Raw genomic sequence first — 27,015 nt, 5'->3', positions numbered from 1 at the left:
TCCCTGCCTGGTCCAGTGCCTTCCAGGAATCTGTCAGCAGCCCCTTCTCCCTGCCTTGTCCCCTCCCTAGGACCCCCTAGCCCATCTCTTCCACACTGCCCCCACCCATCACCCAAACCACTACACTCCCTGGGCCAGGCTGTGGAGGGTGTTACCTCCCCAAGGATGCTCCCTCTCTTTTGCCCGGCCCCTTCCCCTTGCAACAGGGCTGCTCATGAATGCTGCTCAGAAGCAGACCAGAACCCCATGCTCCATCGGTATCCCGCTGACAGAGAGCTGTCCCCTTTGAGAAAGCAGGCAAACCCCATGATGGAACCTGTTGGGTTTGCAGAGGGAGGAATGCACAAGGCCAAGGGGGTAAAGCAAGAGAGATTTATTAAGGCATCAGAGGGGCATGGGCTGAGCTCACCATGGAGGAGCTAGGCTTAGAAAGATCTGTGGCGGGAATCTGTGCTTGGAGTTTATGGTGGGAACTTGTGGCAGGAACAATGAAGAAGGAGGAGGGGAGGGGGAAGGGAGGGGTAGGGGGTTGAGCCCCAGGACAGAGGGCAGTTAATCCCTGTAGGTGGTTAATCTATGCAGGCAGTTGTTTTCTGCAGACCACTGTTTCTTGCCGCCCAACCTGAGCACCACATTTTAGCTCCAGGGTGAAGAGCCACAGTTGGGGGTAGGGGGTGGGGTCTGTCTCTGTCCTCCTGGGAACCTATCATTCCAGCCTTTTGTTATATGGGCTGGGGGCGATGGTCTTCTCTTCTGTAGCTACTTCCTGCTGCCCAGGGGTGAGGAGCCCTGTGTGGCTGGACATGGCAGGTACCTGCCACAGAGGATGGAGAGAAAAGAAAAATAAGATTAAACAGAGGTTTGGGAAATAGCTTCCATCCTCCACCTGGGTGGGTGGGTATTGCTATATCTATTCCTTGAGGAAGAACTAGAACTCTGTTTCACTGCTGCACTATTCTTCTCTCTCTCTGCTTGCCGTGCAGCAGAGTATCCAGGCTGCCTGGAACCAGCGACAATGCTATCCTTAATTGCCAGGCTGCCAAGGAACTCTTGCACTATTGCTTCCTGATGGCTTCTCCTTTGTTTCTACATTCACTCATTTTTCTGACTAGCAATTGTTTGAATCTGCCCTTTGTTGCTTAGGGGAGGTTTAGGAGGCTGAAGCCTTTTTCCTACAAGCCAGAAACAGGGGACAAGAAAAGGCTTTTGTATCCAGGAGGGTCCCACAGGGTCCTGCTTGGTTTCACTTCTCCTGGCACCATTTCAGTCCAGCCTCCAGAGTGGCATAAACGCAGGAACAACTCCATGCATGGAAACACCAGGACCACACACTCGGCACACGGGGCACCATGTCAGTCCTTAGCAAACACCACAGGGAGCACCCCTGGGACACTGGCATAGCACAGTCAGGGTCACTATTAAAAGCCTAAGGATCCAGACATCCCAGAACAACTTGGAATCTTGGCTCCAACCTTTTCATACCAGCCCCGCCTAGTCCCCCCAGTCCCCAGCCCTCAGCCTGCCTGGCCCTAAGAGCCTCGTTGGTCCCCTGAACACACCCCCGGGGAACGCCCTCCACCCGCGCACTTGCGGCTCAGGTCAAGCCACCTTCCAGGAGCCCCGGGCTCTCGGAGCGGGGCGGGGCTCTGGGCCTACGCGAAGTGAGAAGCCAAGAAGAAAGTGAGAAAAGCCAGAACGCATTAAGTTCACTGCTTTTGGACTGCAGCTCCAACAGGGGAGTAGGTCTGGCTCATCCTCGATGGCACCGGTCACTCACTGGGTCACTGCTACGGGCACGGATGGAACCGGCCCGCCAGGGAGCCCGGCTTCCTCGCCGCCCTGCCCCGCGGGGATCTGGTCCCCTCCGCCTCTCGGAGCCCCTGCTGAGCCGCGAGGGACTTGCCCCGCCCCCTGCGCGCCTGCGCACTCGCGACGGAGAGGCCCTGTCCGGAATTCCGGCGCCGCAGACTCGCGGGCTGGGCGGTGCTCGTCGCCGGGCGCGGTCTGAGGGCGCCGAGGCAGGCTCGGTTGTGGCCGCGGCTTTTCGGAAGAGAACGGGCGCAGGACGGGCCACGTTCTGCGGACCAGATGCAAGGGTGGGCTCCGGGGCCTCAGGCCACGAGGCGTTTCCTCCAGAGCGAGGGCTGGCGGTGCTGAGAGCCGGAGGCGCGGGGTTGAGCACGCGCGGCCGTAATGGGGCGCCGCCCCGGCCTCTTGTGCCTCGAGAGACGTGGAGGTCCTGCGCGCCGCCTTCCTCGCCTCGAGGCCCGGCGTGGAGAAGGGGCCTGAGAGGGAAGTGGGAGGGAGAGCCTCGGAGTGCAAGTCCTCTGCAGCGACGCGGTGGGCCGCCCGGGGGTGGGCAGTTGTGGGGTCCGAACGACAGTTGTGGTCTCCGAGCTGCGGACCCAAATGACCGCGGTCCTCTCGGGTCTGCGTGCGGGTGGCTACGGGTAGCGAGGGTCCAGGGGGTGCGGGGGGTGGGCGTTGACCGAGTCCAGAAAGCCTGCGGTGTAACGAACCTGTTTTGCTTCCCCAGCCTGTCCGTGTCCAGAAAAGGCCTGTGAAGTGAAGCGACTCGCTGCTGCGCCTCTAAAAGCGAGGTTCTTTGTGAGTTGGTGCTGCTGCTTTGTTTCCGTGAAATGCGTTAGGTTTTCGGGAGAGGGGATTTTTAAATTTCTTTCCCTTGGAATGTCCTGCTTGAGAATGCTGTGCTTACTGATTTGGGCCTTAGGATTTCCGCACCCAATTAGAGGCAGGGGCCTGATGTATAGATGCCCCTTTTCTGGTGCCCACTTAATGCAGTTGTACAGTTAACCTTGTGCTAGGCACGCAGTTGCTCTGAGAGCAGTTTTTCCTAAGGATCCTAAGGATGGAAAGAGCCCTGTTGGACGTTTATGTTTTTGTTTGCATTTTCCTTTTAAATGGCGGCGCTGGCACATGTGGAAGTTCTCTGGCGAAGGATTGAATCCGAGCCACAGCTGGGGCCACGCTGGATCCTTAACCCACCGCCCCAGGCCAGGGACGGCACCGCGCCTCTACAGCAACCCTAGTTAAGAACCTGGGATCGTCCATATGCTACCGGTGAGGCCAATAAAAAAGAAAAATTACTATTTAGCAATATGCAAATGGTTATGTAACTCACTTCATCCATGTAATGGAATGTTATATGCTAATAAAGATTGTTTATAAACAGTTATAAGAAAAACTACATCTATAATATAATAGGATGTGTTTATTGTTCTGAATAAAAAATTTTAAGAAACCGTTAGGTTACATATGTATCCTGGACACTCAGGTAAGGATTAATGAGATCTTTTGCAAGGATTTAATAATTGGTTATTCATTGGAGTGTGGGAGGGGTTAACTCAAATTACTGAGCTTGAGTTCACGTTGTGGCTTAGGGGAATCGAATCCAATTAGTAATCATGACATTGCCGGTTCCATCCTTGGTTTCACTCAGTGAGTTAAGGATCCGGTGTTGGGGTGAGCTGTGGTGTAGGTCGAAGACGAAGCTCTGTTCTGGCTGTGGTATAGGCCTGGTTGCTGTAGCTCCCATTCGACCCCTTGCCTGGGAACCTCCATATGCTGTGAGTATGGCCCCGAAAAAGAAAAAAAATTACCCTGCCACTGCTGTGAAATAAGCATTTTTTTTCTGTCTGCTTTGTCTCTTTATTGCATGCGATCCTTTACAGAAGGATTTCTGGGTGTTAATGAAACACAGTATTCAAGGAGTTCCCGCTGTGCTGGTATCAGAGGAGTCTTGGGAGTGCTGGGATGCAGGCTCAATCCCTGGACCCACACAGTGGGTTAAGGATCCCAAGTTGCAGCAGCTGCTGCTTGTGTTGCAACTATGACTCCATTCTGATCCCTGGCTCACGAACTGCGTATACCCGAGGAGTGGCCAAAAAAAAGAAATACAATATTCAATAAGGGGAAAGAATTATTTTTTTCAGTCACTTTGATTTCCCTGTTGTTACCACTTTTGCAGGCCTTCTTTTTTTTTTTTTTTTTTTTTTTTTTTGTCTTTTTAGGGCCGCACTTGTGGCGTGTGGAGGCTCCCAGGCTAGGTGGTCGAATTAGAGCTACAGCTGCCCGCCTACCCCACAGCCACAGCAGTGCAGAATCCGAGCCCCGCCTGAGGCTTACACTACAGCTTACAGCAATGAGGGATCCTAAATTCACTGAGCAAGGCTAGGGATCGAACCTGCATCTTCATGGATGCTAGTCAGGCTCACTTCCGCAGAGCCACAGCAGGAACTCCTGCAGACTGATTTAATCACACTTTAGTTGATGACTATGAGGTACACCATCTTCCCAAATCATTAAATTAATGGGAATAACAACAACAAAAAACCCACTTCTGATGATGGACTTAATGCAAGCTTGTGAAATATTTACTAACTAAAGAACCTAAAGGAGAAGAAAATTAAAATTCTCTATAGCCCCAATATCCAGAAATAATCACTATTTAGAGCATATTCTTCCCCCAATTTTTTTTTCTTTTTTTTGCTTTTTCTAGCACTGCTCTCACGGCATATGGAGGTTCCCAGGCTAGGGGTCGAATCGGAGCTGTAGCTGCCAGCCTACGCCACAGCCACATGGGATCTGAGCTGCGTCTGCAACCTACACCACAGCTCACGGCAACGCCGGATCCCTAACCCACTGAGCAAGGCCAGGGACCGAACCCGAAACCTCATGGCTCTTAGGTTCATTAACCACTGCGCCACGACGGGAACTCCCACTAAATAGTTTTATAAGCATTTGTGGTTTTGTGTATGGTTTTATTTCAGAATAGGATAACATTAATTGAAAATTTTAAACCAAGGTTGGTCTCTAGTTCTTAGAAGCAACACTGAGTAGTTATGTTGTGAGCCACACAGGAAGTCCTCTAGTTGCTAGTTTTCGAGAGGAATTCAGTACTGTCATGGGTTGTTGTAGTACCCTCATGAAAGTATAGAGAAAGGTAAAATCCCAGTGATCCCCTTTTGGTTTGAGAAATCTTACAAATATTTATAATTCTGAAGATATAGATATTAATTTGAGAAACTTAATCCAAAATTTTAAAATTTCAGAATTGAAATATTTAGAGATACTCTCCATCTGTTGATGCGTCTATTTCACTTTAATGGGTTAAATAGTCTCATCTTTTTTTGGGGAGGGGAATTCCCGTCCCAACTAGGATCCATGAAGATGTGGGTTCAATCCCTGGCCTCGCTCAGTGGGTTAAGGATCCGGCACTGCCATGAGCTGTGGTGTAGGTCACAGATGCGGCTGTGGAGTAGGCCGGCAGCTGTAGCTCTGATTCAACCCTTAGTCTGGGAACCTCCATATGCCACAGGTACGGACCTAAAAAAGCCAAAAAAAAAGATTTAAGAAATCAGAAAAAAAATTATTTTAACCTCAGAGAAGACGACTTAGGCAAGGAACTCAATCTAATTATACAACAAAGCTCAGTTGGTAATGGTACTTACATGGTTATAATAATAGAAACCTAAAATCCATTTACCCTGAAATAGAACAAAACCATATTAGAAGGCTAGGGAGATGCAACCATGTATATGTTGGGTGGATACAAGATAGCTAAAACTCCACTGTTCCATAGTAGGAAGTCAACAGATAATGGCTAAAGCTGAAAATTCAGAAGTAGCAATATTAGCATGTTATTTGAATCTATGGTGTTTAAATACCAAAAGAAACATCTGAAAGAGGGAAAAATTGTTGCCTGTAGACTTGGAAGATGGGGGTGGGAAAGTACTAGGGATGGAATTGTTGGGGCTTTTGTGATAAACCTTGTAGAGCTGTTTTTAATGTATGTCCAGGTATAAGAGATACGTATTTTTAAATTTTTGATTAAAACGATTAAGAGACTCTAGAGAAGAACAGAATAAGGATCACCTGGGATACCATCCAGTAGAGGTAACAACATTGTCTTCCAAGTCCATTCACAGACTGTTTTATGCACATGCATCTAAACATATATGCATATGGATGTAGTTTTCCTGCCAAAAATAGAATCACACTACAATACTATTTTCTAACTTTTCTTCTTCTTCCAGCAATGTCTATGACATCTTCTTTAGCATCTTTCTATGACATCAAATAAGAGTTTTCCCTTTATATTCAGTGGGTGTTTAGTTTTCTGTTGTGTGAATGCATAGTTTATTTAACCTCATTGAAAGATATTTAGCTTCCTTCTGTCATTTTTGTCCCATTATAACCATTTCCCACATAGCATCTCATTCTTTCCATTTCCCCACAGCCTTAGAAATATGAGATATTATCAATTTTCAAAATCCTCTAGTCCAGTTCCTTTAAATGGGACTCCTTATTTGCTAGTGATGTTTTTCTTGTTTGTACTGGCTTAATCTGTGGTCAAATGTAGTGTACAGAGGGAAAGGCCAAGTACGTTTGTATAAAATACATAGACACAGCATCACACCATGGGGCCCACAAGAAGGGCAGGGGAGACAACACTGTTCCCTGGGAAGAGCAGCTTTAACCCCAGGAGGGGGTTCTCTGGGCAGAAGGCTGGGTAGCCAGGAGCTTTAGTGAGTTTTAACTAGTCGGCTGTTTCTACTTTCTAGAGAATTATTTGTACTCAGGTTTTCTCAAATTCATTTTTCCCCAGCCTGGATACCAAGAGAATTGTGTTGGTAAGTGAGATCATGTAAGCAGTATTGATGATTCTTTTTTTTTTTTCCTCTGCTTTTTAGGGCCGCAAGTGCGGCATATGGAGGTTCCCAGGCTAGGGGTCAAATTGGAACCACAGCTGCTGGCCTGCACCACAGCCACAGCAACTCGGGATCCTAGCCCTGTCTTCGACCTACACTACAGCTCAGGGCAATGCCAGATCCTTTAACCCACTGAGCGAAGCCAGGTATCGAACCTCCGTCCTTATGGATCTTAGTTGGATTTGTTCCCGCTGAGCCATGAAGGGAACTCCTGTATTGAGGATTCATAATAGGAACGTTGAGCTCTGAGGATTCTGGGAAAGGTAGCTTGATGGAAGGGCTCCCAGTGTGCAGTTATAGCTTTGCCATTATAAAGACTGCTGGGCATGGTCTGTGCAAGTAGTTCTCAAATTGTGGCATTTGGACCAGCAGCATCAATATCAACTTTTTTGAAATACAAATTCTCAAGCCCAACCCTAGACCTAGTAATGCCAAGCGCGTTAGGAATGGGGCCCTGCAGACCATACTTTAATAGGCTTTCCAGCTGATTCTGATGCCTGCAGTTTGATGGCCAAACTTGCTCATTATGATCACCTGGGAAAGGTTTAAAGGTTTAAAAATCCTGATTCCCAGGCTACACTCTATACTAATTAAATGAGAATGTTTGAGTGATGAGAGTCAGGCCATCAGTATATTTTTAAAATCTGCTGGTGATTCCAATGGGTAGCAAGGCTTGGGAATTTCTAGTCTGTATTCTTTTTGTCTCAGGGTTAGGGAGGCAAGCCAGATTCCTGTATCTCAGAAGGAAGTTCTGGTTTAGATGGTGTAGCCACTTAGCAGCTGGGAAGGTTGGCATGAGGGTAGATGGATCTGGACTGCATATTCTCAGATCCAGATCAGCCTCCCTGGGGTGGGGACTAACTAGAGTCTCTTCTGCTAGAATGTCTGGCTGTATGCTTCCATGCAGGAGAGTCTGCTCTAGGTCTGTCCTTGTACAATGATTTTCCTGTGGTTTGGGGAGGGCATATATTTGTCCAAACTACCTCTTAGCTTTTATAATGTGTCTGTATGTTGGGGGTGGAGGGGTATGGCATATTAGAATTGGAGAAGTTGTGTGAGTTTTTAAAATTGGGGAGCTGAGGCAATTTTGTTCTTACGGCTTCAAACTCTTCCCCCAGCTCTTGGCTTCTGTGGACTCTGCTTCTCCAGTAAATGACTCTTGGGAGAAACTAACCAGTTCTTGGCAACTCTGAAATCATGGCTCATGTAAGTTGATATTTCTCTCTATTTGAAATGCTGTAATTTTTTTCAGGTTATGGGAACATTCTCATTAGTTATCCTGAGACTTCCTAAAAGACCCCTATCCAACAACTTCGTCCTAGCTGCTCCCATTCTAGTCAAGGATGGAGCCAGACAGCCTAGCCCTTCCTGTGGTACCCGCTCTTCTCCATCCAGGTCCACGTTTGAGCTGACCACATTACTCAGTGTCTCCTGTGTGTTCAGTCTTTGTCCAGAGCAGAAATGAAGTCCCTAGAGGGAGACAGCTGATACGAGACTTTCAGAACTAGAGAACACTTTAGAGCACCACTATCCGATATTAAAGGTATAAAATTACAGAGTTCCTGTCGTGGCTCAGCGGTTAACAAATTTGACTAGCATCCATGAGGACACAGGTTTGATCCCTGGCCTTGCTCAGTGGGTTAAGGGTCCAGCGTTGTCGTGAGCTGTGGTGTAGCCTGCAGACAACGGCTCAGATCCTAGGTTGCTGTGGCTGTGGTGTAGGCCGGCAGCTGTAGCTCCGATTCAACCCCTAGCCTGGGAACCTCCATATGCTGCCGGTGTAGCCCCAAAAAGCCAAAAAAAAAAAGTATAAAATTTATCCTTCTTAGCACACGAGACCTTATATCAATTTCATTAAAAGTATAGAATAGTAGTTTTTTTTGGCCACCCCTGTGGTATATGGAACGTCCCAGGCCAGGGATCAAACCTGTACCACAGCAGCAACTGGAGCTGGTGCAGTGACCATGCTGGATCCTTGACTGGCTGCGCCATAGGAGAACACCCTAGAATGATAATTTTTTTTTCTAAGTTAGAATAATAGGAGTTCCCATTGTTGCTCAGTGGATTAAGAGCCCAACTGGTATCCATGAAGATGTGGGTTCTATCCCTGGCCTCTCAGTGGGTTAAGGATCTGGCGTTGCTGTGAGCTGTGGTGTAGGTGGCAGACACAGCTGAGATCTGGCATGGCTGTGGCTGTAGTAGGCAGCTGCAGCTGTGATTCAGCCCTGGCCTGGGAACCTCCATATGTCACTAAAAAATAAAAAGTTAGAATAATATGCAAGGCATGTACATAAACTTTTTAGTAGTCACATTTTAAATGTAAAAAGAAATATGCAATTAATTTTAATATTTTATTTAACCCAGTATAGCCAAAATATCATTATTTCAAAGTGTAACTAATTCAAAAATTATTAAAGTATTTTACATTATTTTTTCTTTCTAAAGTCTTCAATATGTGGTGTGTATTTTATTCTTATGGCACATCTAAATTTGTTACTAACTACAGTTCATGTGCTCAGTAACCACATGTGTCTAAGCATACTGGACATTACAGCTTTAGAAATTTCATGTAACCTAAATTGTAAATATAATTTAATATTTTTAAAAGTATAGAAATTTCTATGGGGAGTTCCTGCCGTGGCTCAGTGGTTAATGAATCCGACTAGGAACCATGAGGTTGTGGGTTTGATCCCTGGCCTTGCTCAGTGGGTTAAGGATCTGGCATTGCCTTCAGCTGTGGTGTAGGTTGCAGACGTGGCTCGGATTCGACCCCAGCCTGGGGAACCTCCATGTGCCGTGGGAGCAGCCCTAGAAATGGCGGGGAAAAAAAAAAAGACAAAAATAAATAAATAAAAATAAAAGTATAGAAATTTCTAAATAAAATCACTAAGTCCAACATATCTATAAAATGGACTATTTTTTAGTAAATTTAAGATATTCAATAAAGGGGAGTTCCTGTCATGGCACAGCAGAAGGGAATCGGACTAGTATCCATGAGGATGTATGTTCGATCCATGGCCTCACTCAGTGGGTTAAGGATCCAGCATTGCTATAAGCTGTAGGTCGCAGGCGAGGCTGGGATCCCATGTTACTGTAGGCCAGCAGCAGTAGCCCCAATTCTACCACTAGCCTGGGAACTTCCATATGCTGTGGGTGTGGACCTAAAAAGCAAAAAAGAAAAAAAAAAAATTAATAAAGGATTTGTTATAAGGGGAAATGCTAATGATATAGATAGTGATGAAATATATATTGATAGTTTGGAAGAAATTCTTTAGTTTTATGCAAACTGTTTTTTAAAAATAGAGATTTTGGAAGTTCCTTTGTGGCACAGTGGGCTAAGTATTTGGCATTGCCACAGCTGTGGCTCAGGTTGCAGCTGTGGTGCGGGTTCAATCCCTGGCCCAGGATCTTCCACATACTGTAGGAATGGCAAAAAAAAAAAAAAAAAAAAAATAGATTTTATGGTTCATTTGGACAAAAAATTACATTTTTTTTTTTTTTATAATCCTTAAAGGAAAAGTGATTAGAGTAAATCACATTTATTGAGAAATTTTTTAAGCTTGTTGCAGGCAGTATTCTTATGGCCACTATTTCAATGGTGAAATTCTTTTTCTTTTCTGTCTTTTTAGGGCCACACCCGCAGCATATCAAAGATCCCAGGCTAGGAGTCAAATCGGAGCTACAGCTACCGGCCTACGCCACAGCCACAGCAATGCCAGATCCGAGCCGCATTTGCAACCTATACCACAGCTCACAGCAGTGCCAGATCCTTAACCCACTGCATGAGGCCTGGGATCCAATCCTCCACCTCATGGCTCCTAGTGAGATTCATTTCTGCTGCACCATGACGGGGACTCCGTATACCGTATCTTCTTAAGCCAGTCTTCTGGAGATTTGCGCCTGAGTTGTTTCCATGTCTAGGCTATTACAAATAGAGCTCTATGAACATTGGGATGCGTGTATCTTTTCAAATTTTCAAGTTTTCATTTTCTACAGATATATATCCAGGAGTGGGATTGTTGGATCATATGGTAACTCTATTTTTTTTTTTTTTTTAATTTTTTTTGTCCTTTTGCCTTTTCTGGGGCCACTCCTGCGGCATATGGAGGTTCCCAGGCTAGGGGTCTAATCAGAGCTGTAGCCACCGGCCTACGCTAGAGCCACAGCAATGCGGGATCCGAGCCACCTCTGCAACCTACATCGCAGCTCACAGCAACGCCGAATCCTTAACCCACTGAGCAAGGCCAGGGATTGAACCCGAAACCTCATGGTTCCTAGTCGGATTCGTTGACTACTGAGCCACAATGGGAACTCTGGTAGCTCTGTATTTACTTTTTTAGGTTTTGTTTTGTTTTTGTTTTTGTTTTTGTTTTTGTTTTTGGTCTGTCTTAGGGCCATATCCCTGCCATGTGGAAGTTCACAGGCTAGGGGTCAAATCAGAGCTGCAGCTGCTGGCCTACACCATGGCAACATGGGGATCAGAGCCACATATGCAACCTATGCTGCAGCTTGCAGCAACACCAGATCTTTAACCCATTGAGATCCCCAGGGATCGAACCTGTATCCTCATGGATACTAGTCGGGTTCTTAACGTTGCTGAGCCACAGTGGGAACTCCTCTATTTTAGTGTTTTAAGGAACCTCCAGTCTGTTTTACATAATGGCGGCACCAGTTCACATTATCACCAACAGTGTAGGAAGGTTCCCTTTTCTCCACATCCTCTCCAGCATTTATTTGTAGACTTTTTGATGATGGCCATTCTGACCTGTATGAGGTGATATCTCATTGTGGTTTCGATTTGCATTTCTCTAATAATTAGTGATGTTGAGCATCTTTTCATGTCCCTATTGGCCATTTGGAAAAATGTCTATTAAGATCTTCTGCCCATTTTTTAATTGGGTTTTTTGTTTTTTGGTATTGAGTTGTATGAGCTGTTTTTATACTTTGGATATTAATCCCTTTTTGTTTTGTTTCTTTTTGTGCCCATCAACAAAAGATTGATGGTTTCCTTTATTGTGCAAAAGTCCCATTTGTTTTTGTTTGTTTGTTTTTCCTTTCTCTTTTTTCTCTTTTGGCCACCCCACGACACATGGAGTTCCTTGGCCAGGGATTGAATCTGAGTTGCAGCTGTGACCTATGCTGCAGTTGCAACAACACTGGATCCTTAACCTACTGTGCCACTCCAGGGATCAAACCTGCATCCCAGCACTCCAGAGATAATGCTGATCCTGTTGTGCCACAGTGCCAACTCCAGTCCCATGTGTTTATTTTTACTTTTATTTTGCCTTGGGAGACTGATCTAAGAAAATATTGCTATGATTTAATGAAACTCTGAAGTAATTACATGACCGTATCTGGAAATAAGTAAAATTAGGTATCCCATAGTATATAGGAAGTTTTGTGTATAGCAGTGGTAAGCAAATCATAGCTTATAAACCAGAATCAACCCATGGTCTGTTTTTGTAGAACCTATCAGTTAATTACTTTTTGAAAGAATTGTTTATAAAAAAAAAAAGTGGGAAGGATGTGCAAGTAGAGACAATAGGTGGCATGTGGCCCTTTACAGAAATAAACTTGACAAATAATACATGGGTTTGTCGTTTCAGGATTTGGTGATGTTCAGAGATGTGACTGTAGACTTTTCTCAGGAAGAATGGGAATGCCTGAACTCAAATCAGAGGAATCTGTACAGAGATGTGATCTTAGAGAACTATAGCAACTTGGTTTCACTGGGTAAGTTTATCTGTGTCAAATAATTGAGAAACTCACATGACTGAATTTCAGGGCTCTCTTTCTGAAAACTAGCTGCATATCTGCTCTGTAGTTTGTGAAGAGGCACCTCCAGCTATTAAACTATTAAATAGCCCTTTAGCTTCCCCTGTAATTCAGTGACCTTTACATTTTCCTTTGCCCTTTTTCTAATTGCTTCTCTTTGATAGTTGGATATAATTCTTAGACACTGAGAGCAAAACCATTTTCTTCTTTTTTTTTGCTTTTTCTAGGGCCGCACCCACGGCATGTGGGGGTTCCCAGCCTAGGGGTCGAATCGGAGCTGTAGCCGCTGGCCTATGCCAGAGCCACAGCAATGCGGGATCCGAGCTGCGTCTGCGACCTACACCACAGCTCACAGCAATGCCGGATCCTTAACCAACTGAGCAAGGCCAGAGATCAAACCTGCAACCTCATGGTTCCTAGTCAGATTCATTAACCACTGCGTCACGACGGGAACTCCTCCAAAACCATTTTCTTCTTACCTTTTTTTTTTTTTTTTAAGCAAGAGTTGCAATGTTTATTTTAGGTTCTCTCTCTCTTTTTTTCTTTTTTCTTTTTTTGCCACTCAGGCGGGACGTGGAAGTTCCTGGGCCAGGGATCGAACCTACACCACATAGCAAAAATCCTAGCCCCAGTGGTGAGAACGTATGAGCCTCAACTCACTAGGCCATCAGAGAACTCCCAGCAAAACCATTTTCACTGAAAACTATTTTCCTACTGCTGTATATGGTCTGTTATCCATCAACTTACCAGAAATGTAAGAAGACAGAGGTATCTGGCTCTACGTACCTGTTGAAAAAGCTTATTCAGTGGGTTAAATCAATAGTTAAAACTCAAGTGGAGGAGTTCCCGGTTTGGCTTAGTGGAAACACATCTGGCTAGTATCCATGAGGACCCAGGTTTGATCCCTGGCCTTGCTTAAGGGTTAAAGACTCATTGTTGCCGTGAGCTGTGGTGTAGGTTGTAGATGTGGCTTGGATCTGATGTTGGCTGTGGCTGTGGCTTAGGCCAGAGGCTACAGCTCTGATTCGACCCCTAGCCTGGGAACCTCCATATGCCGCACATGCAGCCCTAAAAAGAAAAAAAAGAAAACTCAAGTGGACACTTTCAGTTTACTATGACAAATATATTGTCTTTTAATTTATGATTAAAAGTTCAAAATTTATGAACGTTGCTTCTAACATTGGATGAATATATTGGCAAGAAACTAAATATTTTCCTCTTAGTAAAATATGTTTAAAAAGCAAAAATAGAGTTCCCATCATGGCTCAGTGGTTAACGAAACCATGAGGTTTCGGGTTTGATCCCTGGCCTTTCTCAGTGGTTAAGGATCTGGCGTTGCTGTGAGCTGTGGTGTAGGTTGAAGACATAGCTCGGATCCTGAGTTGCTGTGGCTGTGGTATAGGCCGGCAGCTGTAGCTCTGATTCAGCCCTTAGCCTGGGAACCTCCATATGCTGCAGATACAGCCCTAGAAAAGACAAAAAGACATAAAAAGCAAAAAATAGCACTTTATAAACATAATGTACTAGCCACTCATTCAAGTACTTTTAAGTCAAACCTCACAACAATCCTATGGGTATTTATTTTATACGTTATTGCATATTATTACTTACCTATGGGTATATATTACTGTTTTTCCAACTGAGAAAACTGAGGCTGTGGTGACTCAGGTGACAGAGGCATAATTTGAAACCAGTGCTCTCAGTGATTACTTCCTTAAGAGATAGAGCCTGGGGAGTTCCCGTCGTGGCGCAGTGGTTAACAAATCTGACTAGGAACCATGAGGTTGCGGGTTCTGTCTCTGGCCTTGCTCAGTGGTTTAAGGATCCAGTGTTGCCGTGAGCTGTGGTGTAGGTTGCAGACTCGGCTTGGATCCCGCGTTGTAGGCTGGTGGCTGCAGCTCCGATTCGACCCCTATCCTGGGAACCTCCATATGCCGCAGGAAGCAGCCCAAGAAATGGCAAAAAGACCAAAAAAAAAAAAAAGAGAGAGAGATAGAGCCTATATGAGTTGACAATTAAAATAAGGTAATAATGGAGTTCCCGTTGTGGGGTAATGGGTCCACGATCTGGCTTGTCTCTGTGGAGGTGCTGATGTGATCCCCTACCTGGGACAGTGGGTTAAGGTTCTGGTGTTTGCTGCAGCTGTGGCATGGGTCACAGCTCCAGTTTGGATTCGATCCCTGGCCCGGGAATTTCCCTATGCTGCAGGTGAGACCGAAAAAGAAAAAAAAAAATAAGGCAATATTCCTACTTCTCTGTTCTTGTGATTCCTTGTGATCCTAAAATAATTCTAATATGAATGTTTTTCAGTCCCCTTACTCTTCTTTGTTCTGAAGGCTTGGCCAAGTATATCCTTTCTAAATTATGTTCCATTATGTTTTTTTCAAGGAGGCTGTTCCATTTCTAAGCCAGATGTAATTACTCTGTTAGAGCAAGGGAAAGAACCCTGGATGGTTGTGAGGGATGAGAAGAGAAGATGGAGCCTAGGTAAGTGCCAATCAGGACGAGACAAGCTGTTCATGGCAGGGCATATCCCTGCTGGCTGGGAAGGAAACACACCCCTTAGATGTTGATTATGAAGGAAGGACCTGATACCTGGGAAGAAAACTTAGATCTCAGCATGAACCACCAAAGGCATTTCATCTATCCTTCCACTTACTACTACTTTGTTCACTCTCCTATTTCCTTCTCATTTCGGTGGGGGAGAGCTTTCTCCCCCAGTGACTAACATTCTCCTTGTACTTTGCATCTCATTCCTTTCTGGCTTATCTTTTGTCTTTTTGTATATACCTCTTCACTGCCTTCTCTTCATGGAGTTCACGTTGTAGTAGGGAAATCATGTAATAAACAAATACACAAATGGATTGCTAAATATTGTATTGTGAAGTGATTAAGTATTTTGAAGGAAAGTGAATAGGATAAGAATATAGAGAATTATGAGGTGTGAGTGAGGTAATTTTAGATAGGGCGGTCAGAGAAGAGAAACCAACTGGAAGAGGCTCTTCACCTTTTCAAGATGGAATCATTTGAGCATCTGTGTACATAACAGCAGTATACTGCAACATATAAAATATGCATAATTTTATAAATTGTTAATGATACAGATTGTTCATCATTGGAAACTACTAGAGAAATAACTTATTTAGAAAGCATAAATTTAGGCGGTCACTTTGTGGCTCAGTGGAAATGAAGCTGACTAGCATCCATGGGGACGCCGGTTCAATCCCTGGCCTCACTTAGTGGGTTATGGATCCAGCATTGCCATGAGCTGTGGCATAGGTGGAAGATACAGCTTGGATCTGGCATTGCTGTGGCTGTGGTGTGTGCTGGTGGCTACAGCTCTGATTCGACCCCTAGCCTGGGAATCTCCATGTGCCATGGGTGTGGCCCTAAAAAGATAAAAAAAGAAAGAAATGAAATGAAAAGAATGCATACATTTAAAGGAAAAGAAGCATTTACCCTGCCTTCCTTGTAAGAACTGTAGCAATAGAGTAGATGGAGGGATGTTTCTCTTAATAAAATTACTCAGTGAATAAATGAAGAATGAGAGGATAGTACCTCATTCTCATTTATTAGAACCCATAGTGAGCTATTGGATTTAGGCCCTGAACATCAATGCTGATAACATCACAGAAATAGACAATCAGGCACTATATTTCTTCTAATCAAAGAATGTCATATCGCCTATGAGGTGGGCCTAAGTATGATGGAACTTCTAAAGCCATCCTGTTTGGGGAAGTTTATTTGAGGAAGACAAAGGGACATAGAGTCAGTAAAATTCAGAATATGAGAAATGCTATAGGGTCAAAACCAGTTCTTCAACAAATAAATTGAAGGGAAATCGGAAGATAACAGGAGAACCTATAGGTTTTAGACATGAAGGATATGTCAACTACTTGTACATTGTGAACTTGGTTTGGGTCATTTATTTTTTAAGTTGTTTAAAATTTAATGTGTGAGATAGGTGGAAGTGTGAGCGCTGATTTTTGATGTTCTTAATTACTGTTCAGTTTTTCAGGTTTGGATAATGGTATTATGATTTTTTAAAGCCTTTTAGAGATAAATCTTTGAGGTGAGTTACAGAAATTAATATATGAGATTTACTTCAAAAAAAAAGTGAGGAGAATGAATTAAGGTCTGCATGGGCCAGTATTGGGCTTGGTTGATGGTTGTTGAAGTTGGTTCATAGATACATGGCCCTACTGTATTCTTACTATTCTACTTTTGTGTATGTTAGAAATGCTTTGTAATAAAATTTTGTTTTAAAGTTATCAGGAGATAAAAGGAAAGGAAAAGGTGAGGTCAGGCAGTGGTGAAAATAAATGTATATGATTCTTTTTGGAGGAATTTTGCCATAAAATCAGATACATAGAAGACAGGTAAAGTATTTTAGAATGTGAGGTATTAGAATGTGTTTGTAAACTAAAGGGAATTATTTCAAAGAGAAAAATAAAAATTGATGGAGAGAGAGGATAATTTGTAAGCTATGACTTTCAATAAATGAGTAGGAGTCAGCCAACTTACGAAGGAAAATCGATGCATATGAGGAGAATATGGAGACAGATTGGTTGGATAATGTGTTGAAGGGGAGAAAAACATTTTTCTTTCAATTGCTCTGATTCCTTGATGAAATTGGCAGGAAAGTTATCAGCAGAATGTGAGGATTATTTGGAATAAAGTATGAATTATTCAATACTTGATCAATTTTGATTTTTAGAAGTACAATTCTGTGGTTGTAGGGTTTTAACATTTGCAGATCTCTTGATACATAACCTCTGGTGTTAATGTGACTAAAACTGCCTCTGTCATAAATATTCTGTATCCATATCATCTTAAATCAGCACAAGATATTGAAGACATCATATCTCAGGAAACAAATTAACATTGTGACCAGGTAATTTGCTCCTTATTTTTATTTTTTTGTTTTTTTTGTCTTTTTGCCATTTCTTGGGCCGCTCCAGCCGCATATGGAGGTTCCCAGGCTAGGGGTCTAATCGGAACTATAGCTGCCAGCCTACACCAGAGCCACGGCAACATGGGATCCAAGCCGCGTCTGCGACCCACACCACAGCTCACGGCAACACTGGATCCTTAACTCACTGAGCAAGGCCAGGGGTCAAACCTGCAACCTCATGGTTCCTAGTCGGATCATTTCCACTGCACCACAAGGGAAACTGCCATCCATGGGTTTTAAAAAATAAATACATACAACGGTGCTACATGATTTGAGGTTGTTTGAATCTTTGGTTACAGAACTGTGGGTGTGTAGGGCCCACTGTATAGTTACACACAGATTTTCAATAGTGGGAGATATTGGCCCTTCTAACCCCCATGTTCAAGGGTCAGCTGTAGTATAGTCTCCTAGATAGGAATGTTCAGCATGCCAAGATCTTGATCCAGCATGTCACTTGGGGGAGAAAGTCATATAAGAGAATCTCAGGTTCACTGTATCCACACTGGGAATGTTTTGTTTGTTCTTTAAGTTAAAACCTTCAGATTTTATACGTTTGGTAACTTCTTCTACTTTGTTTTTTATGAGTGAATATGGACATTTTGCCCTAAGTTTTTTTATACTTTTATTTATTTTGTGCACTGTCTGCTCACTTCCTTTATTGCATTACTGTTTCCATTGTTTAACATTTCTTATACTGGTTTATATGGGCTTTTATGCTGTGCACATGTTCTCATTATTCTTAAAACTCTTTGGGCTTTCAGTTTTGATTTTGACTACAACTTTCCTTTAGATCAATGGTTTTAAATTGTATTTTGCAAGTAAATCCTTTGAAATTGCCATTTTAGTAACCTTTTAAACTGCCTACTTATTTACTCCTGCTGTTACTTAGTTATCGTTCATTTTACATGTCATTTATATCTTATTTGTCATAAGGAAGCCTTAAACTTTTTTCCCAAAATTTTTTATAAAATTGCCATAATTTTTTATTGCTTTCTTGAATAGGGAGATAGAGACAGGCAGATAGGCGGGGGAGGGGAAGAGGGAAAGAGAGAGGGCAAAAGAGAAGTAAGGGTCAGAAAAAGGGAGAGATGGAGGGGATATGGAAGGAGGGAAAAAGACACACAGATTTCATAGTAGTATTTTCTGTGCCACTCATTTGTCTCTGCTCACAAATAACCCACCCTCATTGTTGCCTTTTAACATCTTTTTAGTATATCCTTTTTAAGGGAAACTTATTGACTTCCCATTGTGGCTCAGTAGGTTAAGAACCCGACTAATATCCTTGGGGATGTGGATTTGATCCCTGGCCTTGCTCAGTGGGTTAAGGATCTGGCATTGCTGTGAGCTGCAGCATAGGATACAGATGCAGTTTGGATCTGGTGTTGCTGTGGCATAGGCCTGCAGCTGCAGTTCCAATTCAACCCCTAGCCTGGGAACTTCCATATGCTGCAGGTGCAGCCCTAAAAAAAATTAATTAATTAATTTAAAAAATCATAAAGTAAACTTATTGAGGAGTTCCTGCTGTGGCAAAGTAGGTTAAGTATCTGACATTGACTCTGTGGCAGGGCAGGTTCAATACCCAGCCTGGCACAGAGGGTTAAGGATCTGGTGTTGCCACAGCTGTGGCTCAGATTCAGCCCCTGGTCAGGGAGCTTCCATAGGCTGCAAGTGCAGCCAAAAAAGAGGGGGAGAAAAAGTAAATTTATTGAAATAAAAATAGGTACCAAAAACGGAAAAATCATAATATGCAGCTTACCGAATTTTCACAAAGTGATGACAGCCATCTAATCACATGGTTTCAGAAACAGAGCTTTTACTAGGATATCAGAAGTTCCCTCCTAACTTTTTCCAGTCATTCTTTGCTATCAAAGTTAACTACTTGGAGTTCCCGTCGTGGCGCAGTGGAAACGAATCCGACTAGGAACCATGAGGTTTCGGGTTCGATCCCTGCCCTTGCTCAGTGGGTTAACGATCCGGCGTTGCCGTGAGCTGTGGTGTAGGTTGCAGACGCGGCTCGGATCCCGAGTTGCTGTGGCTCTGGTGTAGGCCGGTGGCTACAGCTCCGGTTGGACCCCTAGCCTGGGAATCTCCATATGCCGCGGGAGCGGCCCAAGAAATAGCAAAAAGACCAAAAAAAAAAAAAAAAAAAAAAGTTATCTACTAGCCTGACTTTTAGCAAGTCCACAGATTAATTTTACTGCTCTTAAAAAAATGGAATAATATATATTCTGTCTGACTTTGCTCATCATTATGCTTGTGAGAATTATCCATGTTGTGTGTACTTGTACATTATTCATTCTCATTGCTGTACAATTCATACTCTTATAATTCGTTGTTGTTACTGTGTTGTAAGCATACATCTTAATTTACCTTGTCATTGTTCTGTTGATGAACAATTGGATTCTTTCCAGTTTGGGCATATTAAAAATAATGTTGCTGTGTTGTAGATGGTTTTTTAAATACCTTTTTCTTTTTGAAAAATTTTGAACTCTTAGCAACAATATTGAGAAAATATACATTTGAGAAAACATCTGTCCTTGTTCAGAATTTTATTAGCATGTTACTGTTTTATAAACCTGTTGTTATTGCTGAAAAATCAATAATATACTTTCTTGGCGCACACAATTGGCATTGGCTTATGCAGACTTTAGGATGAATATAGGAAAGGGCATAAAGAAACAAAACAGGTTGAGTATTTGTAATATAGATGTGTGTAGTTATATAAACATAAATGATAAATAAGTGGAACCTTTCATAACCTTGGTTGTGCAAGTGAAGTTCACTCACAACTATGCAGAGTAGGGAATGAGCTGAATTGAAGATATTTGCATGTGAAAGTAGAGAGGCAATTGGAGGGATAATCGGGTGTAGAGAAAATTTTCCATTTATGTATTTGATTGAGATTGATTAGATGTGCCTTTGTTTCTCTATAGGAAGTGACAAAAAAAGAATAATACTGTGTAAGATTAGGGGCAAGGCAACATACACATTTTTACTATTTACTAATTATAGAAATGTAATAATTAATAGTTACTGTGTGCTATATGTTTGTTATTCAGTGATAAGTGAAAGATCGTTTCTGCCCTTGGGGAGGTTTAAGGTAAGACACAAAGAGAATAAAAAAATGAGAAAATTGGAGTTCCTGCTGTGTCACAGAGGATTAAGGATCCAGTGGTGTCTCTGTAGCAGCACAGTTTTGATCCCTGCCTGGTGCAGTGGGTTAAGGATCCAGTGTTGCCACAGCTGTGGCTGAGATTCAGTCCCTGGCCCACGAACTTCCACATGCTGTGGGTGTGGCTCAAAAAGAAAAAAAAAAAAAAAACTGGTATAATTAATGAATATATAACAACAAAATTGAAAAAAGTTTTAAGCAAGGAACAAGTTACTGAGATAGAAAATAAAGGATAAGGAGTTCCCGTCGTGGTGCAGTGGTTAACGAACCCGACTAGGAACCATGAGGTTGCGGGTTCGGTCCCTGCCCTTGCTCAGTGGGTTAACGATCCGGCGTTGCCGTGAGCTGTGGTGTAGGTTGCAGACACGGCTCGGATCCCGCATTGCTGTGGCTCTGGCGTAGGCCGGTGGCTACAGCTCCGATTAAACCCCTAGCCTGGGAACCTCCATATGCCGCGGGAGCGGCCCAAGAAATAGCAACAACAACAACAACAACAACAAAAAAGACAAAAAAAGAAAATAAAGGATAAAAATTAGGTGAAGTCAGCACAGATAGTTTTTCTGATTTTTGTGTGTGTGTGTCTTTATCTTTTAGTTCTGCACCCACGGCATATGGAGGTTCCCAGGCTAGGGGTCGAATTGGAACTGTAGTTGCCAGCCTATGCCACAGCCACAGAAATGCAGCTTTTGGAGTTCCCGTCGTGGCGCAGTGGTTAACGAATCCGACTAGGAACCTTGAGGTTGCGGGTTCGGTCCCTGCCTTTGCTCAGTGGGTTAACGATCCATTGTTGCCGTGAGCTGTGGTGTAGGTTGCAGACGTGGCTCGAATCCTGCGTTGCTGTGGCTCTAGTGTAGGCCAGAGGCTACAGCTCCGATTAGACCCCTAGCCTGGGAACCTCCATATGCCTCAGGAGCGGCCCAAAGAAATAGCAAAAAAAAAAAAAAAAAAAAAAAAAATGCAGGATTTGAGCCGTGTCTGTGACCTACACCATGGCTCATGGCAATGCCACATACTTCACCCACTGAGCAAGGCCAGAGATCAAACCCACATCCTCGTGGATACTAGTCAGATTCGTTACCACTGAGCCACAATGGGAGCTCCATTTTTCTGATTTTTATCATGAGCCCTTAAAGAATGAAAAGAACCCAAAATGTGGAGACAGAAGTCAGTTTTCCCAAGAGATTTAATAGCCAGTAAAAAGCTCTAAGAAAGGGAAAGATTGTAACATTCTAGGATCTGAAAGGAGGCAAGTGTAGCAGAGATAAAGGGTGCAAAGAGAGCAGTGGTTTGAGATGAAATCTCTTGGTAAACAAAGGCCATATTATTCATAGTAAGGCGTTTGTACTTTATTCTTTTTTTTTTTTTTTTTTTTTGGTCTTTTGTCTTTTTGTTGTTGTTGCTATTTCTTGGGCCGCTCCCGCGGCATATGGAGGTTCCCAGGCTAGGGGATGAATCGGAGCTGTAGCCACCAGCCTAAGCCAGAGCCACAGCAACGCTGGATCTGAGCCGCGTCTGCAACCTACACCACAGCTCACGGCAACGCCGGATCGTTAACCCACTGAGCAAGGGCAGGGACTGAACCCGCAACCTCATGGTTCCTAGTCGGATTCGTTAACCACTGCGCCACGACGGGAACTCCTTTTATTCTTATTTTAAAAAAAGAGAAATCATTAAAAAGTTTAGGTGAAGATCTCAAACTTTATCTGTTTCCAAATTACTTGGTCTCAACGCATCATTTTCTTTACTTCTCTTGGCTTTTTTCAAATTACATGATTATTTTAGAAGGTTGCTCCCCTCCTAGCATGTTTACTTCTACTGGGCTTTTTTTTTTTTCTTCCCCTATTATGAAGTTATTTGCTTCTTTGTTTACTTTTCTAGAATAAGAAAATAGTGTGTGTTTATCTTGTTTTCTTTCAGATTTGGAATCCAGATATGACACTAAAAAGTTATTTCAAGTAAAGGATATTTGTGAAATGAATTTATCTCAGTGGGAGATAATGGAAAGAATTAGAAGTTGTGGACTTGAAGACTCCTTTTTTAGGAAAGATTGTGGATATAAAAATTTTGAGGGACAAGAGGCATATTTCAGGCAAGTGAAAAAAACCACCTCTGAAAAAATGACTAAGAACAGAAAACGCACATCTCTTCCTCTGTATCAGAGAATTCACAATAGAGAGAAACCCTATGAATGTGGGGATTGTGGGAAGGCTTTTAGAGTTCGCCAACAACTTACTTTCCATCAGAGAATTCATACTGGTGAGAAACCCTATGAATGTAAAGACTGTGGAAAAGCCTTTAGACAGTGTGCCCACCTTAGTAGACATCAGAGAATTCATGCTTCTGACAAACTCCTTGAATGTAAAAGATGTGGAAAGATATTTACATGTGGTGCAGATCTTCGTGTACATCAGAGAATTCATATTGGTGAGAAGCCCTATGTGTGTAAGGAATGTGGGAAGGCTTTTAGAGTCCGAGGACAACTTAATCTCCATCAAAGGATTCATACTGGTGAGAAACCCTATGAATGTAAGGAATGTGGGAAGACCTTTCGACAATATGCACACCTTACTCGACATCAAAGACTTAATATTGCTGAGAAGTGCTATGAATGCAAGGAATGTGGACAGGCTTTTCTGTGTAGTACAGGCCTGAGAGTACATCACAAACTTCACACTGGTGAGAAACCCTATGACTGTAAAGAATGTGGAAAGGCCTTCAGAGTGCGGCAGCAACTTACTCTTCATCAGAGAATTCACACTGGGGAGAAACCCTATGATTGCAAGGAATGTGGGAAGACCTTTAGTCGTGCCTATCACCTAACTCTCCATCAGAGAATTCATACTGGTGAGAAACCTTATGAATGTAAGGAATGTCAGAAGTTCTTTCGTCGTTACTCAGAACTTATTTCACATCAGGGTATTCATATTGGAGAAAAACCCTATGATTGTAAGGAATGTGGGAAAGCCTTCAGACTGTTTTCACAGCTTACTCAACATCAGAGTATTCATTTTGGTGAGAAACCTTATAAGTGTAAGGAATGCGAAAAGACTTTTAGACTTCTCTCCCAACTTACTCAACATCAGAGTATTCATACTGGTGAGAAACCTTATGACTGTAAGGAATGTGGAAAGGCCTTTAGACTTCATTCATCACTTATTCAACATCAGAGAATTCATTCTGGTGAGAAACCATACAAATGTAAGGAATGTAAGAAGGCATTTAGACAACATTCACACCTTACTTACCATCAGCGAGTTCATAATGTTACTAAATTATGAGAAAGCCATCTACGTGAAATTTGTCTTAAGGAGCATTAGAAAATAAATTCTAAAAAGTGTTTGGATGTAGGAATCACTTTTGCTTCATGTTCACAGTTAATATAAGAGGTTTTATTTAAAAGAGAAGTTTAATAAATATATAGATGTATTTCATCACCATTCAAACTCTGTTCAACTTTAGGGGATTCATCCCAGAAAGAAGCTCTCTTCGGGGAGTGAATGTGGAAAAGCTTTTGATTACCTGTTACCACCTCTATTCTTTCATCTCTACAGTATACCTCTGGGGGTTGCCAGCACACCATCTCATTTTGGAAATGATAAATACAGGGAAAGAAAAGTCATTTACCCTGCATTTCCTGTATAAACTGTATTTTAAGGCAACTAGAAGTTGATGAGGTAAAGTTCTTAGAGAATTTTACAACACATAGTAAAACAATGGATCTAAGCACAAGTCTCAGTAGAAGTTTAAGGCACTTAGGTGAACGGTGGATATGAACTTCGTAGTGAATAGATCAGGTTCACAACATCTGAACCCACTGATCAATTTTAATCTCATCAAAAATAGGACAAAAGGTTTTATGCTTCCTAATAAGATATAAGACATACCATTGCCAAAAATTTGTACCTGAATCTAAGGATCAAGATCCCAGTTTAGAGAAAATTTGGGAAACAGAAGAACAAATTACATGATACACCAAAAATCAGACAAATCTAAAATCTAAAGTGTGTAATTTACAAGAATAATGACTCAGCTTCTCAACCAATGGCACTGAAAAAAGGGAGGTGGAACTCTTAGACATTAGAAGAGTCCTAAGAGATGTATCAATGAAATGCAGTGAATGAGTGGTTCTTATTTAGATCGCAAGTCGAACCAAATTAAAAAAGACTTTTATGACAGTTGGGGAAATTGGACTATTGACAGTATTGGATAATTTTAAGAAATTATGTTCTTGTTAGATGTGGTAATAACATTGTGTTTATGTAAAAGTGTCTTAGAGATAAATTAGGAAGTTTATACACATAAGATATGTCTAGAATTACCTTTAAGATGCTCATGCAAAAAAGGAGTCCTCTTGTGGCACAGTGGGTTAAGGACCTGGTGGTGTTACTGCAGCAGCTTGGGTTGCTGTTGTGACATGGGTTCAATCCCTGGCTGGGAAATTTGCAAAATTATGGTAAGATGAGTCTTGGGTACATGGTTTTTGCTTGTTCATTTTGCTACTTTCTCTTCATGTATTTGAAGTTTTCCATAACTTTTTAAAAAGATATGTATGAAATTTTAAGCAGCTTGCAGTGAATGATTTTTATAAATGGCTACCTATCAAAACTTACAGATATTGCTAAAGTTTCACACACTGGGATGTTGAATGTGCTCTAATGTATTTGGGAATTAAGATTGAGGATCCAGATTTTATCTAGTTTATCTATTGATACATCTGTTGTAGTGCCTGTCCCATAGTACTTCATATTTTTAAAGAGTGACTGAGAAAAGCAATTACAACTATTTGTGGAAAATAATGAAATAGAACTGTATTGTCTAATAAAGTAGATGCTAGTAACATGTTGAGCACTATTGAGCTGTTGAGAACCTGAATCGTGGCTAGTACAGATTAAAATGGTGTTCAGTGTAAAGTACACATGAGGTTTTGAACACTTAGTTCTAAGAAAGAAGAGAATGTAACATCTCAGTTTCTCACAGGACTTCTTTGCTGTGGTTAGGAAGATGTGATATTCAGTGGGTTGTATTACTGCATAAAACAGAACCCAATTTAAGTGTATTTCTGCTCCCAACACACTGAGGTTTACATACTGAGTTCTTGTTTCTACCCTGAGTCGTGCTGGACTTTTTTTTTTTCTTCATAAAATGTTGCTCGTGAGTGGTTTTCTCAGATTGTTTTTGATGTTTTAGGATCCAAAGGCTCTTTTTCACTTTGCACTGTTCTGTCACATTAAGTTCAAACTTGTAGTGCTCCCAAGTAGCACCATTCCTTTAGAAAGTGTATTTGCTTTAACTTTTATTAGGGTTCATTCAGTTAAAGAAAAGATCAGTGAATTGTATTGAATTCCCTATGGGGCTACTGTGGAAAAATGACTTTAAAATTCGTAGAAGCCCTGCTATTTCACAGAAAGGATGAAAGTTGGCTTCATCTTTATTCTGAGGCCACGTTTTCATGACAGTACCATATATTTGATATTTTCTCTCCTTAGGCCTTTTTTAACATTGAGAACCCTTTGTTCCCTATAAACACTGTCATGAACCCTCTATATGTCCTTAAAATTCTACTTGGAATATGCACCAATTGAAATAATGAATGAATGTAATGAGATTTTTTTTTTTTTTTACTTTGTTAATATGATGGATTACCTTCATGGATTTTCAAATATTGATTAAGCCTTACATCATTGGAATAAACTCCCATGTGTCTATAGTGTGTACTTTAAAATATATATTACTGTGATTGCTATGATTTACTAATGTTTTATTGAGGATTTTTGCATCTGTTCATGAGGGATACTGGTCTATAGTTCTTTTGTCTCATTTTGTATCAGGTTGATGGTGGCTTCATGAGTCTGAAAGTGTTGCCTCCTTTTAATTTCCAGAAGAGGTAATATAGAATCCTTGAATGTTTGAAAGAAACCATTTGGGCCTCGCAATGGACAGATTGTGTCTCCTCAAAATTCATGTATTGACGTCCTAACCCCCAGCATGATGTTATTGGGAGGTGGGGCCTTACAGAGGTAACAAGTGTTGAGGTTGGAGGCTTCCCACATGGGATTGATGGCCTTATAAAAAGGACCGCAGAGAATTCTCTCACCCTCACATCCTCTGCCATGTGAGGATACAATGAGAAGATGGCAATCTTCAATCTGGAAGATGTTTCTCACCAAAAACTGACTATGCTGGCACCCTTATGTTAGACTTCCAGGCTCCAGACTCATGAGATGAGAAGTAACTGTTTGTAAGCCACCCAATTTCTGGTACTGAGTTACTGCAGCCCAAGATGAATAAGACAAATTGGTACCAGAATTGGGATGCTAATGTAACAAATATCTAAAAATATGGAAGTGGCATCAGAACTGAATAGTGAGTGAATAAAGGCTGAA

The 27,015-nt window shown here is 42.3% G+C and overlaps 2 protein-coding genes across 13 annotated transcripts; one reads left to right on the top strand and one right to left on the bottom strand.

Moving 5' to 3' along the window:
- LOC106510524 (translation initiation factor IF-2) lies at window positions 155–3,147 on the bottom strand. Its single transcript, XM_013998414.2, has 3 exons — window positions 3,143–3,147; window positions 1,778–2,444; window positions 155–814 (listed from the first exon to the last, which is right to left on the bottom strand). The coding sequence occupies exons 1-3, from the start codon at window positions 3,145–3,147 to the stop codon at window positions 707–709; spliced, it is 780 nt and encodes a 259-aa protein (XP_013853868.1). The 3' UTR covers window positions 155–706.
- Window positions 1,930–26,382, top strand: LOC100739425 (zinc finger protein 30 homolog). Of its 12 annotated transcripts, none has more exons than XM_021097239.1 (8): window positions 1,935–2,096; window positions 2,537–2,607; window positions 5,159–5,338; window positions 6,629–6,653; window positions 7,850–7,937; window positions 12,338–12,464; window positions 14,895–14,993; window positions 22,550–26,378. In XM_021097239.1, exons 5-8 carry the CDS (start codon window positions 7,929–7,931, stop codon window positions 23,908–23,910), a joined length of 1,596 nt encoding a protein of 531 aa, XP_020952898.1. In that variant the 5' UTR covers window positions 1,935–2,096; window positions 2,537–2,607; window positions 5,159–5,338; window positions 6,629–6,653; window positions 7,850–7,928; the 3' UTR covers window positions 23,911–26,378. The 12 variants fall into 12 exon arrangements, with proteins under 12 accessions (XP_013853910.1, XP_020952898.1, XP_020952897.1 ...); XM_021097238.1 differs by having other exon boundaries at window positions 1,943–2,096; window positions 2,537–3,081; XM_013998456.2 differs by lacking the exon at window positions 5,159–5,338 and having other exon boundaries at window positions 1,930–2,096; window positions 2,537–3,081.

Source organism: Sus scrofa, chromosome 6, assembly GCF_000003025.6.
Source record: "Sus scrofa isolate TJ Tabasco breed Duroc chromosome 6, Sscrofa11.1, whole genome shotgun sequence".
NCBI lineage: Eukaryota > Metazoa > Chordata > Mammalia > Artiodactyla > Suidae > Sus > Sus scrofa.
Note: the sequence above shows the minus strand (reverse complement) of the source record. Positions and strands in the feature narration are given on the sequence as shown.

What these genes read in the sequence shown, in the direction of transcription:
- LOC106510524 (XM_013998414.2), bottom strand. An exon ending in GTGCCCGTAGCAGTGACCCA is followed by an intron (nt 815 to 1,777) that starts GTGAGTGACCGG and finishes CCTCTGTGGCAG; the next exon opens with GTACCTGCCATGTCCAGCCA.
- LOC100739425 (XM_021097236.1), top strand. Translation starts at nt 12,320, where the DNA reads ATGGGTTTGTCGTTTCAGGATTTGGTGATGTTCAGAGATGTGACTGTA. An exon ending in TAGCAACTTGGTTTCACTGG is followed by an intron (nt 12,465 to 14,894) that starts GTAAGTTTATCT and finishes GTTTTTTTCAAG; the next exon opens with GAGGCTGTTCCATTTCTAAG. An exon ending in GAAGAGAAGATGGAGCCTAG is followed by an intron (nt 14,994 to 22,549) that starts GTAAGTGCCAAT and finishes GTTTTCTTTCAG; the next exon opens with ATTTGGAATCCAGATATGAC.